Raw genomic sequence first — 16,764 nt, forward strand, 5'->3', positions numbered from 1 at the left:
TGAAGCAGCAGGATATGAGTCCAAAAGTTGGGTAATAGTAAATTTGGAAGCAAAGAAAATGGTGGGAAAACACATCAATATTGAGTAATTAATAGAAAAAAGGCTAATAAAAATAAACAAATGTAATCAGTAAACTTTGGAAGAAAAATGTATTTCGTACTTCCCATACCAGATTAGAGTTTTAATGTCTTAAATAGTGTTTATTCCATGAAGTAATTAAAGTTTATTTAACAATATTATTTTTCATGATTAAACTGTCTTTGAGCACTTTTGTGTGAGAAACTTTCGACACTTATGACATGCAATGCATATGCCTGCAGCTGCTTTCATTTATCTCAAAATTCCAAACTATTATTTCTTAAAAACAATTTAATTGTACATTTTGCATGTCTTTTAAGTTGTGTCTTTTTAATCTTGCAAACAAACTGGATAATTTGAGAATTTGTCAGTTAACTTTCAAATAAAACATTTTAATTTCAGAAAAGCGGGAAATATTGGCTGGGATTTTCTAGGAGCTGTTCATACCCTGCTGCTGCAACTTCAGCAGTAATACAGAAGTAACAGCACAGTTGAGTCTGATAATATTTTATGTGGAAAAACAAAGTGCTGATGGAACTCAGTGGGTCAGGCAGCATCAGATGGGGGACTAGACAGGCAATGTTTCACGTTGAAACACGACGTCAGACTGATGACTGTTCCCTCCACAGATGCTGCGTGTTCCGCTGAGCTCCTCCTGCACATTGTACTTTGCTCAAGATTCCAGCAACTGCAGTTTTATGTGATGCAGCTGGATCAAACCATTTGTTTGCTGCAGATTTATGAAAGCAAGGCCAGAGCACTTTCATGTGTCTTTGTAAACCCTGGTAAATATAAATGTTTGAATTGGTATTTGTGTGCAAAATAGGTTTGCCATTATTTGCAACCTATAGTTCTTAGCAGATCCATTGACATTTAATAAGTCATATGCTGCTTTGAAACACACATGACAGCGCACTTCTACCAAATAAATCCCGCTTTTCTTGAATGGGAAAGCAATTACTTAAAGAAAATCATAATACCTCTTTTTAAAATTAAAAACAGATACTAATATTTTATTTTTGCTATTCATTCTTGTACTTAGGTTTGGCAAATGGCAAGCACTTCACACTTCCACACCTTCCTGGTAAAACATTTGTGTATAATGGGACAGACAATAGACTGGAGCTGTGCATTGATCCAGCAGGACATATCCCTATTGGTCCGGACATTGACAATATGATCAAAGAGGCATTAAGTCAGTTACGGTCTGAGGGAGGACCAAGAAGTAGAGAGGGAAGTCCTTCCTCGCATGGAGGGATGAAACTTGGAAGTGGAGGAGTAGTGCGAAAAAAGTCTGAACAAATGCCAAATGTCACAGCTTTCCAAGGAAAAGGCCATTCCCTAGGGACTGCTTCAAGTAGCCCACAGTTGGAGCAGAGGCATAGCAGGGAAATGCAGATGCATAGAAAACAAAGTACAGGCACTTCCTCAGCAACAGACCTTAATTGTGCTATTGGAAAGTCAAGTCCTAAGCAAGAGGCTTCCCCACCAAAATCCAGTGGTGGAGATAGTCAGCTAATACGAATGGCGCCTGGTTTTGTAACAATGCGTGATGGTAGGCAACTTGATCCCAATTTAGTTGAAGCACAACGTAAGAAGTTACAGGAGATGGTATCTTCTATTCAAGCTTCCATGGATAAACACTTGAGGGATCAGAGTGCAGAAGAATCAATTCCTAGTGATATTCATGAAACAAAGATGCAGTACACAACTTCCTCTGTCCCATTAGTAACAAGAACTGAAGGTCCTCAAACGGATGCCCCGCAGCAAGAACCAGGCACTCCACAAGTAGGTGACAATGAAAATTTAGGTATGGAAACAACAACTGGTGTGGAACTGTTATCCTATTCATCTATACCATCATGCAAGGTACAAGATTCAACTCTTTTGAATGAAGACCTTGAAGAAATGGATAGTCAGGAAATAGAAGGAACCGTTGAACCCATGGATCATTCTTGATTTCATATCGAAATGGATATTATAAAGCGTGGTGAGTCTCTATAAAATGATTCCAAGTTATTGTAAGTTATTTACAACAGCAGAAATGTTATTGTGCCAGAGTACAAGGAATAAAAGTAATAAATGTTTTGGAGCAACTATGATCGAAGCTCGTTACAAATTTATTCTGTAAGCTGAAACAGAAACTAGAAAAGGAACATAAGAACTAAAAATACTGTTATAGTGTATATATATATATATAGTGTGTATATATGTGTGTGTGTGTGTGTGTGTGTATCTATATATGTGTGTATATATACACATATATATATGTATGTGTATATGTGTGTATATATATGTATGTGTATATGTGTGTGTGTGTGTATATATATATATATGTGTGTATATATATATATGTGTGTGTGTGTGTATATATATATATATGTGTGTGTATATGTATATGCGTGTGTGTGTGTATATATATATGTGTGTGTATATGTATATGCGTGTGTGTGTGTATATGTATATGCGTGTGTGTGTGTATATATATGCGTGTGTATATATATATATATGCGTGTGTGTGTGTATATATATATATATGTGTGTGTGTATCTATATGTGTGTGTGTGTATATATATGTGTGTGTATATACAGTGGCTTGCAAAAGTATTCATACCCCTTGAACTTTTCCACATTTTGTCACGTTACAACCACAAACGTAAATGTATTTTATTGGGATTTTATGTGATAGACCAACACAAAGTGGCGCATAATTGTGAAGTGGAAGGAAAATGATACATGGTTTTCAAATTTTTTTACAAATAAAAAACTGAAAAGTGTGGCGTGCAAAAGTATTCAGCCGCCCTGAGTCAATACTTTGTAGAACCACCTTTCGCTGCAATTACAGCTGCAAGTCTTTTGGGGTATGTCTCTACCAGCTTTGCACATCTAGAGACTGAAATTTTTGCCCATTCTTCTTTGCAAAATAGCTCAAGCTCAGTCAGATTGGATGGAGAGCATCTGTGAACAGCAATTTTCAAGTCTTGCCAGAGAAGAGATTCTCAAATGGATTTAGGGATGGACTTTGACTGGGCCATTCTAACACATGAATATGCTTTGATCTAAACCATTCCATTGTAGCTCTGGCTGTATGTTTATGGTCGTTGTCCTGCTGGAATGTGAACCTCAACCCCAGTCTCAAGTCTTTTGCAGACTCTAACAGGTTTTCTTCCAAGATTGCCCTGTATTTGGCTCCATCCATCTTCCCATCAACTCTGACCAGCTTCCCTGTCCCTGCTGAAGAAAAGCATCCCCACAGCATGATGCTGCCACCACCATGTTTCACAGTGGGGATGGTGTGTTCAGGGTGATGTGCAGTGTTAGTTTTCCGCCACACATAGCGTTTTGCATTTAGGCCAAAAACTTCAATTTTGGTCTCATCTGACCAGAGCACCTTCCTCCACATGTTTGCTGTGTCCCCCACATGGCTTGTGGCAAACTGCAAACGGGACTTCTTATGGCTTTTTTTCAACAATGGCTTTCTTCTTGCCACTCTTCCATAAAGGCCCGATTTGTGGAGTGCACAACTAATAGTTGTCCTGTGGACAGATTCTCCCACCTGAGCTGTGGATCTCTGCAGCTCCTCCAGTGTTACCATGGCTGCTTCTCTGATCAATGCTCTCCTTGCCCTGCCTGTCAGTTTAGGTGGACGGCCATGTCTTGGTAGGTTTGTAGTGCCATACTCTTTCCATTTTCGGATGATGGATTGAACAGTGCTCCGTGAGATGTTCAAAGCTTGGGATATTTTTTTATAACCTAACCCTGCTTTAAACTTCTCCACAACTGTATCCCTGACCTGTCTGGTGTGTTGCTTGGGCTTCATGATGCTGTTTGTTCACTAATGTTCTCTAACAAACCTCTGAGGCCTTCACAGAACAGCTGTATTTATACTGAGATTAGATTACACACAAGTGGACTCCATTTACTAATTAGGTGACTTCTGAAGGCAATTGGTTGCACTGGATTTTATTTAGGGGTATCAGAGTAAAGGGGGCTGAATACTTTTGCACGCCACACTTTTCAGTTTTTTATTTGTAAAAAAATTTGAAAACCATGTATCATTTTCCTTCCACTTCACAATTATGCGCCACTTTGTGTTGGTCTATCACATAAAATCCCAATAAAATACATTTACGTTTGTGGTTGTAACATGACAAAATGTGGAAAAGTTCAAGGGGTATGAATACTTTTGCAAGCCACTCTATATGTGTGTATGTGTGCGCGCGCGTATATATGTGTGTGTGTGTATATATGTATATGTGTGTATATATATATATTTATATATGTGTGTGTGTGTGTATATATATGTATGCGTGTGTGTATATATGTGCGTGTGTGTATATATATTTGCGAGTGTGTATATGTGTGTGTGTATATATGTATATGTGTGTATATTTATATATGTGTGTGTGTGTGTGTATATATATATACATTATTATATATTAGACCAAATTTCAGAATGTAATTCTTTCTCATTTCAACCTTGTGTTCTACCCTTATGAAATATAAAAATAATCAATTGCTGGCAAAAAATGAAGTTTTCCTTATCCTCCCTTCATTTGAACTGTGAGGTGGCAGCACTATGCTACAGCTAATAAAACTGCTGCTTTGAAGTTCCGGTGACCTGGGTGCACTCCTGACCTTGGGTGCTGACAATGCAGAGTTTGCATGTTCTCCATATGACAACCTAGGTTTAGTTTCTCCCCCACCCACCCATCCCAAAGACGTGCTGCTCAGAAGATTAATTGGCTACTATAAATTGCCCCTTGTGTGTAGGTGATTGGTAGTTTCTGCAATGAGTTGATGGGAATGTAGGAAGAATAAAATAGGTGGTATTCTTGAATGTTATCAAGAATTACAATGGGATCTTGATTAACTAGATAAGTAAGCTGAGGAAGGGCAAATGGAGTTTACTTCCAATAAGTGCAGCGAATTGCATTTTGGGAAATAAAAACCAGGGGAGGACTTTCAAAGTGAATGGCAGAACCCTGGTGAGTGTTATAGTACAGAGGGACCTAGGAATGCAAGTACATTGTTCCTTGAAAGGTGTCACAGGTATACAGGATGCTAAAGAAGGATTTGGCATGCTGGCCTTAATCATTAAGGGCAATGAGGTGGAGGTTGGGTTATTATGTTGTACAAGATGTTGGTGAGGCTGCAGTTGGAGTTTTGTGCTCTGCTTTTGTCACCCTTGCTATAAGAAAAATGCTATTCACCTGCAAAGAGTGCCAAAGGGATTTACGAGGATGTTGCCAGTACTCAGGAAAACAGGAGATTAAGGGGTGATCTTCTAGAGGTGTATAAAATCATCAGGGACATAAATAGGATGAACACACGCATCTTTTTTCCAGGGTTTGGGAATCAAGAAGTCAAGGGCATAGGTTTAAGGTGAGAGGGAAAGATTTAATAGGAACCCGAGGAGATGGTATATAGTGGGTGAGACAAGTAGAATAACAACTTTTAAAGGTAATTTTAACAGGTACATGAATAAGAAAGATTTAGAGGGATGTGGCTTAGGTGGGCAGTTTGGTCAGCCTGTTTGCCTATAGAGCCATGAGGAGCTGGCCAAAGTTGACTGGAAAAATATCCTAGCAGGGATGACAGTGGAACAACAATGGCAGGTATTTCTGGGAATAATACAGAAGATGCAGGATAAGTTCATTCTAAAGAAGAAGAAAGATTCCAAGGGGAGTAAGGGGTGACCATGGCTGACAAGGGACGTCAGGGACAGTATAAAAATAAAAGAGAAGAATTACAACGTAGCCAAGATGAGCAGGAAGCAAGAGGATTGGGTAATGTTTAAAGAGCAACAGAAGAGAACTAAAAAGGCAATATGGGGAGTAAAGATGTGGTACGATGGTAAGCTAGCCAAGAATATAAATGAGGATAATAAAAGCTTCTTTAGGAATGTGAAGAGGAAAAAATTAGTTAAGATCAAAGTTGGACCATTGAAAAAGGTGAATTTATTATGGGGAACAAGGAAATAGCAGATGAGTTGAACAGGTACTTTGGATCCGTCTTCACTAAGGAGGACACAAACAATCTTCCTGACATACTAGTGGCCAGAGGATCTGGGGTGACGGGGGAACTGAAGGAAATCCACCTTAGGCAGGAAATGGTGTTGGGTGGGACTGAAGGGACTGAAGGCTGATAAATCCCCAGGGCCTGATGGTCTGCATCCCAGGATACTTAAGGAAGTGGCTCTAGAAATCGTAGATGCGTTGGTGATAATTTTCCAATGTTCCTGTGGATAGGAGGGTAACTAATGTTATCCCATTTTTTAAGAAAGGCGGGAGAGAGAAAACGGGGAATTATAGACCAGTTAGCCTGACATTGGTGGTAGGGAAGATGCTGGAGTCAATTATAAAAGATGAAATAGCGGCACATTTGGATGGCAGTAACAGGATCGGTCCGAGTCAGCATGGATTTACGAAGGGGAAATCATGCTTTATTAATCTTCTGGAAATTTTTGAGATATAACTAGGAAAATGGACAAGGGAGAGCCAGTGGGTGTAGTGTACCTGGACTTTCAGAAAGCATTTGATAAGGTGCCACATAGCAGATTAGTGGGCAAAATTAGGGCACATGGTATTGGGGGTAGAGTGCTGACATGGATAGAAAATTGGTTGGCAGACAGGAAACAAAGAGTAAGGATTAACTGCTCCCTTTCAGAATGGCAGGCAGTGACTAGTGGGGTGCCGCAGTGCTCGGTGCTGAGATCGCGGCTATTTAGAATATACATCAATGATTTAGATGAAAGGATTCAAAATAACATTAGCAAATTTGCAGATGACACAAAGCTGGGTGGCAGTGTGAACTGTGAGGAGGATGCTATGAGAATGCAGGGTGACGGACAGGTTGGGTGAGTGGGCAGATGCATGGCAGCTGCAGTTTAATGTGGATTAATGTGAGGTTATCCTCTTTGGTAGCAAAAACAGTAAGGCAGATTACTATCTAAATGGTGTCAAGTTGGGGAAAAGGGGAAGTACAACGGGATCTGGGAGTCCTTGTTCATCAGTCAATGAAAGTAAGCATGCAGGTACAGCAGGCAGTGAAGAAAGCGAATGGCATGTTGGCCTTTATAACAAGAGGAGTTGAGTATATGAGCAAAGAGGTCCTTCTGCAGTTGTATAGGGCCCTAGTGAGACCACATCTGGAGTATTGTGTGCAGTTTTCGTCCCCTAATTTGAGGAAGGACATTCTTGCTATGAGGGAGTGCAGGTTAATTCCCGGGATGGCGGAACTGTCATATGCTGAGAGAATGGAACGGCTGGGTTTATATACTCTGGAATTTAGAAGGATGAGAGGGTATCTTATTGAAGCATATAAGATTATTAAGGGCTAGGACACGCTAGAGGCAGGAAACATGTTCCCGGTGTTGGGGGAGTCCAGAACAAGAGGCCACAGTTTCTGAATAAGGGGTAAGCCATTTAGAACAGAGACAAGGAAACACTTTTTCTCACAGAGTTGTGAGTCTGTGGAATTTTCTGCCTCAGAGGGCAGTGGAGGCCAGTTCTCTGGATACTTTCAAGAGAGAGCTAGATAGGGCTCTTAAAGATAGTGGAGTCAGGGGATATGGGGAGAAGGCAGGAATGGCCATGATCACATTAAATGGCGGTGCTGGCTCGGTGTCGAATGGCCTACTCCTGCACCTGTTGTCTATTGTTGTATGACTCTGACTCTATAAATGGAATTAGTTTAAATGGGGTGCTTTATGGTTGGTGAGGATTCATTTGGCCAATGGTCATGTTTCCATGTTGTACAGTTCTAAGACTCTGAGGTTGTCTAGTTTAGCTATCACTTTTTTTACTTTCATGAAACCAAAAGCTGCTGGAAATGCTCTGCAATTCATGCCACATCTGTGGAAAAAGAGAAAGAATTACATTTTAGGGCCAAGATCTTTTGAGAGAACTGGGAATGGGAGCGAACAAATTAGTTTGCAGTTACAAAGAGGAATTAATAGAGCAAAAGCAACATTTTTGATCGTCATACAGCTCAGAAACATGTCCTTTGGCCAAACTTATCAATGCTAACCAAGATGCCCCATCTAAGTTAGTCCAATTTGCCTACATTTGACTCCTATCCATCTAATCCTTTCCTATCCATGTACCTGTCTTTTAAATGCTGATATAGTACCTGCCTCAATTACCTCTTCTGGCAGCTTGTTTCATATACCCTTCATCCTCTTGAGCGGAAAAAATGCCCCTCGGGTTCCTATCGAGATCTTTCCCATCTCACCTTGAACCTATGCCCTTTAATTCTTGATTTCTCTGGCCTGGGTAACAGACTCCATGCATTCACTCTATCTATTCCCAATATTTGTTCATTCAAATATATAGGACATATAGAATATAGGATTGGTTGAAAATAACTACATTAAAGTTTCCTTTTGAAGTCCACTATATCTCTTTGTGTTAGCAGAGCTTATATGTTTAACAGTCCAGACTATCGAGAGAGAAAGCCGGACCAAAATTATAGATGAATGACTGGCAAAAGTGGCTAATTCTGATAGACAGTAAAAAGAGCGTGTTACCTAAATTTGGATAATTCAGTATTGAGTCTGGAGGATTGCAATTTGTCCAGATGGAAGATGAGGTTTAGTTCCTCAAAGATATGTGGAAAATTGTGAAGGGGGATTCATGGAATATGGTGGCTGGTAGAGGGGGAAGCTGAGGACAAGATCACTGTTCTTGGTCTGTAGGCAAGGCAGAGAGTAGGCAAGCTCAGTGCTGCGGAAAATAGATGAGCTTTAATCCTGGGATTCGCCCGCAACTAATTCAAATTTGCTCCAACAAGTTTCCACCACCAGACATGTATTTATCCCCACCTAACATGCATTTCCCACACACACACACACACACACACACACACACACACACACACACACACACACACACACACACACACACACACACACACACACACACACTCTTCCTTTCAGCAGTACGAGAGGCTTGATCCCTTTGTGACTCTCTGGACCGCTCTTCCATTCTACCAACCACTTGCCATGTTATCGCATTTTCTCGTCCAACTACAATCAATGGGCCACCTCTCCTTTCGCCTCTTTCCTTCACACCAGTTGGAGACCCAGACGGAATTTCCAGGTGACATAGTGATTTATTTGCACTACTTCCAATCTGGTGTCCTACATTTGCCGTTCACAACGTGGTGGCCTCAACACTGGTGAAACCAAATGTAGATATACCATGCACTTTTATTTAGGCTGCATGGGTGGTATCGATTGCAGCATAAGTATTTTGTTGCAATAGAGATTGATTAATAGTTAGTAGCAGCCTGAAAATTGTAACCAAATTGGAAGGATGAATGGGATAAATAAGATGAACAAAGAGGGAGTATAAGATTAGAATGATAATCAAGACGTATTTTGTAGACCTGAATTGCAAAGTGATAGTAAGAGATGGGTTTCGTCTAATCGTAGATTACGAAGGTAATCTATGATTAGTTTTTAAGGCAAAGAAAATAGTTAATCATAGCTTTGTATTAATTTTTACCACAGACGACGATAAGATTCACTACTTAAAAAAACATACAACTCACAAAAACGTTAGGTAAACCAACCCAAGCTCCACTGATCATTAGCCGGCGGAAGTGACGGGGATACAGCAGTCAAGTAAGCAAAAGACACTTGACTTCCCCGAGCCACCACTTCAATGAACAAAGACTCGCACGGTGTTTTATACTGTGTGTCACTTAGTCACATTCCAAAGATGTTTGTCATCGTCACAAGATGCAGCCAATATACATCACTACAGGACGAGTGTGAGCTTGTCTCTGATCAATTGGTTGTCTCCCTTATCAATTAGTAGATACATTTCAAAGGCATCTTATCAGCGGTACTTCCAGGACAAGACATTTCAAAGGCATCTGTGTCTTATCAGATGGTACTTTCAGGACAAGACATTCCAAAGCTATTACTAATGGCCCTAAGACAAACCTGTGCGTGTCTCTCTCTCTTATCAATTGGTACTTTTCCACTAGAGAAAGCCTGCTTGAGAAGAAATACAAGCTACAACCTAGTCAAGTATTCCACCATGTATCTTTTATATATTTAAAAGCATTTAACCTTTTCAACGATGTCAGAATATTTAGGTAGAAATTATTAGTAGATACAAAAGACTGAGGATGATAGAATCTAGAAGAAAATACTGACTTCTCGAGGAACTCGGTATTTCCTCTTGTTTATTTCTTGCTCCAGGCGGTAGCGATGATGTGGAAATGGAAATTAATATGGAGAAAACATTAGAAAGGTTGATTTTACATCACCTAAATAGGCTCCTGGTCCCTGATAGGATATATTCTAGATTGCTGAGAAAACAAGAAGCTAGTTCAGAAAGGCTTGCCAGAATTGGCCAATCCTCCACAGATGCAGGGGAACTGCTAGAGGACTTAAAAATAACAAATTCAACATCTTGCTCAAAACGGTTCAAAGGATGTGTTCAGCAATTTCAGCCCCATTATTTAATCTTGAAATGCATGGAAACAATGATAAGTTAATGGTGACTTTGTTGAAGGAAAACCATATTTAATGTTGTTGAATTTTATTTTGAGATAATTAAAACAGATGACAGGAATGGAATAAATTTTAACCATATGGATTTTCAGAAGATTTGTGAAATATTCAGTAAAGGAGTCAAAGCAGTATGGAAGGCATGGTAAAAAGTGGTGTTTTTTTTAGGGGTCATTGCTAGGACTGTCATTTATTTTGGTATAGATTGACTTGGTGCATATGAGTGCCAGTGGTAAAATTTTAATGTTTGCTGATGACTCAAAATTTGATGTGGTATAAAGCAAGGTTAGTAAAAGACTGCAAGAGGATTTGGTCTGGCAATATTGCAGACCAGCAGTAAAAGGAATTTATTACAAGAATTCTAAAGGATAAGGTATATGTGTTTGGCAAGACAGGTGGATGAGGGATAGTTGGTATAGTTTTGCGTGTGGGAGATAGTGTCTCACAAATGTGAGTGTTCTGAGGAAGTAACCAAGAAGGTAAATGAAAGAGTTATAGACGTGATCTATATGGACTTCTGCAAGGCCTTTGATAAGGTTCTACATGATGGGTTACTCTGGAAGATTAGATTGCATGGGATACAGTGAGAGCTAACTAATTGGATACATATTTGGCTTGATGGAAGGAAGCAATGGGTGATGCTTTTCATACTGGAGACATGTGACTAGTGGATAGGATTTTCACCAGTGGGAAAATTTTGAACGGGACTTCAATATTATGAATTAAATTGTAAGATTAAGTAATGAATCTGGTTTTCAAATAGAATTTATATAGGCATTTGCGGGGAAATCATTTGCAGGCATGAGAAACGAGCAATGGAACTGTATGGATTGTAAAAGGAGTCGGGATAGATTTGATGGTCGTGATCTCGTTCTGTGGCACTGTGATTCTGAAATTTGAAATTTACAAATTGAGAGGATGATAAAACATTTACAATACAATTCAATTTATTGTCATTTACTTAGGCAGTTGCATCGTGGGTAAATTGACTCAAGGAGATTTCTAATCTGAATTTACATCAACAAAACATAATTTATAATGGTCAGAAGTGTTTATAAAATATGAAATTTGGAATTTATAGACAAGCCGTATTAGGATGTAAGATTTTAATTGATACATGAGATTGGTGTAAATTTAGTTTATTATTAACATGCAGATAATGAATCATACATCCGGTGAAACGAATCTAATTCACTTCAAATCTCTTGGGACAATAACAATTTAGTTCATGTCACACATTAAGAATGCGAGAAGCTACAAACTATATGGAGCCCAAAAAATGTGGAAATTGATTACGATTAGTCAAACTCTAATTTGTTATTTTTACAACTGTATGATAGAACAAGGAAATTAATACATTTTATGATATATATGCCCATCAGATGAAATTAATACATTTTATTATTTATATGCCCATAAGATTAAATTAATACATTTTATTATTTATACGGCCATAAGATGATCAAACTACATTGTAGTTTGATCATGCCAGCCTATTTTTACGTGGAATCGCATCCCAAATTATTCTAACCTTGTAAAGGAGATACTTAGATCCTAAATACATACTTTCAGTTAACTGAGGCACCTACATCCTTAATGCAGAATGACAATATTAATTTATTCCCTTGGATGTTTTAACATTTTATTGAATGCATTTAATGCCTGTTCATAATAAATGAAAAATCATTGTTAGCAAAAGATGCAAATTAAAATGGGAAAACTTATCATGGGATAGTAGGAATGGAGTTGGGTATAATTTTGCCAAACTTTTTTTAAAGCAGGCGGTGTCTTGGGATGTGCGAACCACAACCACAAATATTTTTGAAATAATATTCAAAATTAATCTTCTTTAGTTTAGTTTAGAGATACAGGGTGGAAACAGGCCCTTTGGCCCACCTAGTCCACCATGCCTATCAATCACCCCTACACTAGTTCTATATTATCCCACTTTTGCATCCTACATACCAGGGACAATTAACAGAAGCCTATTAAACTACAAATTTGCATGTCTTTGAAATGTGGGAAGAAACTGGAACACCCAGATAAAGCCCACGTGGTCACGGAGAACGTGCAAACTCCGCACAGACAGCACCCATAGTCAGGTTCTAATCCGGGTCTCTGGTGCTATGAGGCAGTCGCTCTACTGTTGCACTACCTACTTATGACACTGATGTAATAGTAATAAAAGAAGAAAAATGCATTAATTACTCAGCAGCTGAGACAACATATCTAGAGACAGAAACTGAGTTAATAATGCTGACCCTTTGCATCTGCAATATTTTCCGATTTTCATTGGGAGATAGGTTATTTGACCCATTGAGTCTATACTAGGACTCTATCCCATTTCCGCACCTATTTCCCGGCAGCTCATTCTCTCTTGCGTCCCTAAACTATCCCCAATTACCACTGACCTGCGCTATTAGTAATTTATGATATCCAATTAACCCATAGCATTTATATGTGATGCAGTAAAATACCAGGAGGTTATAGTGAGAATATGACAGCACCAGTATTTAGGATTGACCCCGATCGTTGGAGCTGTGAGGCTGCTGCTTCATTGGGCTGCGTTAATAATTGCACCGATCTAATTTGCCAAAGTGCAAGAACTGTTACCTAAATGAATGATTGATTCTCAATCAAAATCTTGTGATTGAAATTTGAGGTTATGTGATCACTGTGGATGTCCTGAGGATTGGAGGCAGGGTATAAAGGCGCAGATGAAGAAAGCAAAACTAATAATTCCGTAGCTGAATTGGTGCACATACTGAACAATAAAAATTCAACAATCATTATATTCAGTCCTCAACTCAGGACTATGTCATCTAGCCAATCTGTGCTTTTGGCTAGTTGAATGAAATAAGGATAGATAGATCTACACTGTTCACATTATTTTAAGGATATCTCACGGTAGATTGGTAGATTTCACATTCTTTTAAGGATATCTCAGAGTAATACCAACGTTTTGTACATTGTTTTTAATAGAGAAGTAAATGTAATAGGAAAGGGAAAAAAATATCTTTGATTTAATTTAAATTGAATTTAATTGTTTGTCTAATTTCCCTTTTCCCCTCCCCACCTCCATCCAAGTAAGCAGAGCTGGCTTTGTACAAGAGTCGTGACATGGCAAAAGGAACTCATCGTGTTCAAAAGACAGAATCAGATTTTATTTTCCTTATCCATTGCATCGTACCAAGATTATTCTTGGTAACCCACACAACGTCTGCCTTACTACTGTCCCTACTAATCCACAAATTAATGTTAGCTTGTGCTTGGATTCAGTTATTGATGCAGCTCTCAGTAAGACCTCTTTTAATAAGAGGTGAGTCTTGTAAGAATATATTTCCCTGATACACTCAAAATTAATTTTAAACAATATAAATTGATGATGATGTTTGTGCTTGAAATGAAATATTGAAATGTGAAGTTTTGAAGGCCATATGTGATGTCAATTCATTAATGCAAAATAAATATAATCACTCTTTAGAAAGATGCAGACAGATTATTCACTTTCTAGGCCTCAAGGGCTGGGACTGGGACTAAAACCTAGTACAGGATATACTAAAAGTTGTGTTTTACTTTTTGTTTAGCACTTTGCAGAAACAATCTCAAAAGCAACTATTAAGATTAATTATTTAAGTTGTTGCAAAATAGAAGTATCACAGAAACTGTTTGGAAATTAACATAGAGCAATTCAATAAATGATGACAAGATGACCTACAGTTTAAAATATTTGAACCCTGTATTTAGTTTATCTTGGTATGCAAATTGACCGAGTCCCTGGGTGCAGATGGAATACTCATTGCTGTGAAATTGACTGGTAAATCTCTGCTTGGGCAAGGGTTCAGTTTTAGAATTTTGAGAATTCTGCACTGATGTAGACCTTCAGTTTTTGTTCTAGATAGTGGCATTGGGGTAAACTTGTTGAAGTAAAGTTGAATCTTGGAGAAAATATTAAGCTCCACCGAAAGACGGTGTAATTTTCAAGACTTGTTACATTTTTTTGATTCCCTGCCCAAATCATTTTGTTATACTACATAGTTGGTGTAGTTCTCCAAAATTGAACTTTAAAACCAAGCAAAGGGGAAAACAATCCAATTTTTTTTATTTTTTTTAAATACACAAGGTCTGAAATGTTGGTTGTTTTTATTTTCCATTGCAGATGTCAGCCAGAAATGTTTCCACATCGTGTGTCAGACTGGAGATCACACTTTGTTGTAAAGGACAATAAGTACAACCAGCTGGCATTCCACCCTCACAACTGACAGGAATGGGAAATTAGAATGCATTAGAATAAAACTATAGAATTTTAAGGTGCCAGATTCATTGACCATTTATTTTCCAGTTGCTTAATTCATTTATTAATAAGATTTATCTCACTTCATTCATTTTGCTCTAAAGATATCACCACAAATATTTAGTCGTTACAAATTAAGAAAAAATCAGCACCTTTATTAAAAAAATAAAAAAAATAAAAAAAAAGATTTCCATTATTCTCACTCAAAATAGCTAAATATCAAACGTTGGACATCATAATCCACAATACGATACAAATTCTGAGAAAGCAAATGTTTTTCCATTTCAATGTGCCATGCTGTGGTGTATAAGATTACCAACAAAATGGTAGTATTAATTACAGTTAAATAGAGTAGTTATTAACAGGTGATTTTTGCAGTGGCTGTGTGTGTTAAATAGTTTAAACAGGACCACATCGTGATTGGAAATGAGAGAGTTACCAAATATTTTCTGATTTTTGAAATATAAATGCTAATATTGCCACTCTGTATATAGGGAGATATTACATATGCGTGAAATCAAAATACACAAACCATAATATGTTTGAAAGAAAATGTCTGCTTTAAATTTAAAAAAATGGAATTCACAAACCCATAATAATTCAATGTTAAAAAGACTTTTTGAGAGTAAACTGATGATTTTTGCTTTATGGAACATAAGTTGTGAATTTCTACTTTCATTTAAACTGTGCTTTGAATAGCCAGTATCATAGTCAATTAATCTTGATATTAACTTAACTTTTTTTAATGGGTTTCCTTTAATTTATCATAATTGTAATGGCAATTGAATCATTTTTAAGGATGCTTGAAGACTTTGTGTTCTTTAGACAATTCATGAACATTTGCATCCTTAGAATACAAAAAAATGAATGTGCTTTCTTGCAAACAATTGATTAAAATTCAAAGTTCACAGGAATGCTTTTTTTCGTGGCTGTTTCTCAAAATGAGCAGTATGCTGACAATTTGGGCTTTAAGCTATCTTAATGATTCATTTGCTTTTGAATTTGTTTTTAGATCATTTGTGAGAATTGCAAGACAACTTTGTTATGTATTTACATTAAAATTCATTGCCATCTTTCCTTGGGATTTTCAACTTTATCGTTTTAAAAGTAATCGAAGAACGGATGAAGAATATTGTTGGGTGGGGCATTCTGTAGAGTCAAATAACCAAAAGACTAAATTTAAGAATTTAGATAATCTGTGCAAAGCAAGCCTGAAGTTAAATATCCCACAAAAGCTGGACTTTTTTTGTTTGCAGTGTCTGCCATCCAGTTATTAGAACATGCTAAGGTAATCCTGAGTATGTTTGGATACTATACTGTATATATGGTTTATTTTTAATGGAGAAAATATCCTGTTTAAATGAAAATGAATTGGTTGATCATAAATGTTTCAGAACATTTCTTATAACAGGATGACACTGGCAAATGTTCAGCAAATTTGGTTTGTTTATATTTGTGATTGCTGTACTAAATATCTGCAATGAATTGCTCTATAATGTAACATCTGTATGATAGTATATATTGTACAGTACTATAAGTGACTTGTACAGTACTTGGAGTTCTTTTCCTGAATGCTAAAAATAAGTATATTCTATAAGTATCAGCTTGCCATTAGCATGAGTTATGAGCATATATTGAAGGTGCAATAAATTAATATGTTTCCCGTGCATATTGTCTGAGTGTTTTAACATTTCAAATGATTTTGCATACATTCTTGCACTTCTACATGTGACAAGCAGAGAATTTATCTATGCATTCCAAACAGTGATATCATAAGTAAAATCTTTACGTTTATTATGTTTGTGCAGCTCATTTAAACTGAGATTAAATAATTTTTTGAATGTAAAGTTTGCAATATAAATCTGGA

The 16,764-nt window shown here is 37.5% G+C and overlaps 1 protein-coding gene across 5 annotated transcripts in view; it reads left to right on the forward strand.

Moving 5' to 3' along the window:
* vcpip1 (valosin containing protein interacting protein 1) overlaps window positions 1-16,564 on the forward strand; it is a 32,143-nt gene extending 15,579 nt beyond the window's left edge. Inside the window, exons 3-5 of one of the 5 annotated variants that reach the window (XR_004411712.1) lie at window positions 1,121-2,068; window positions 13,691-13,922; window positions 14,763-16,564. Coding sequence is in view for 4 of the 5 variants with exons in the window: in XM_033019383.1 (XP_032875274.1) it covers window positions 1,121-2,037 (917 nt within the window). In the remaining variant the exon portion in view is untranslated. Of the gene's footprint in view, window positions 1-1,120; window positions 2,069-13,690 lie in introns of all 5 variants that reach the window. The other 4 variants (XM_033019383.1, XM_033019380.1, XM_033019381.1 and 1 more) reach the window with 4 other exon arrangements.
* Window positions 16,565-16,764: the final 200 nt, after the last annotated feature.

The sequence above is a fragment of the Amblyraja radiata genome, chromosome 4 (genome assembly GCF_010909765.2).
Source record: "Amblyraja radiata isolate CabotCenter1 chromosome 4, sAmbRad1.1.pri, whole genome shotgun sequence".
In the NCBI taxonomy this organism is placed as follows: domain Eukaryota; kingdom Metazoa; phylum Chordata; class Chondrichthyes; order Rajiformes; family Rajidae; genus Amblyraja; species Amblyraja radiata.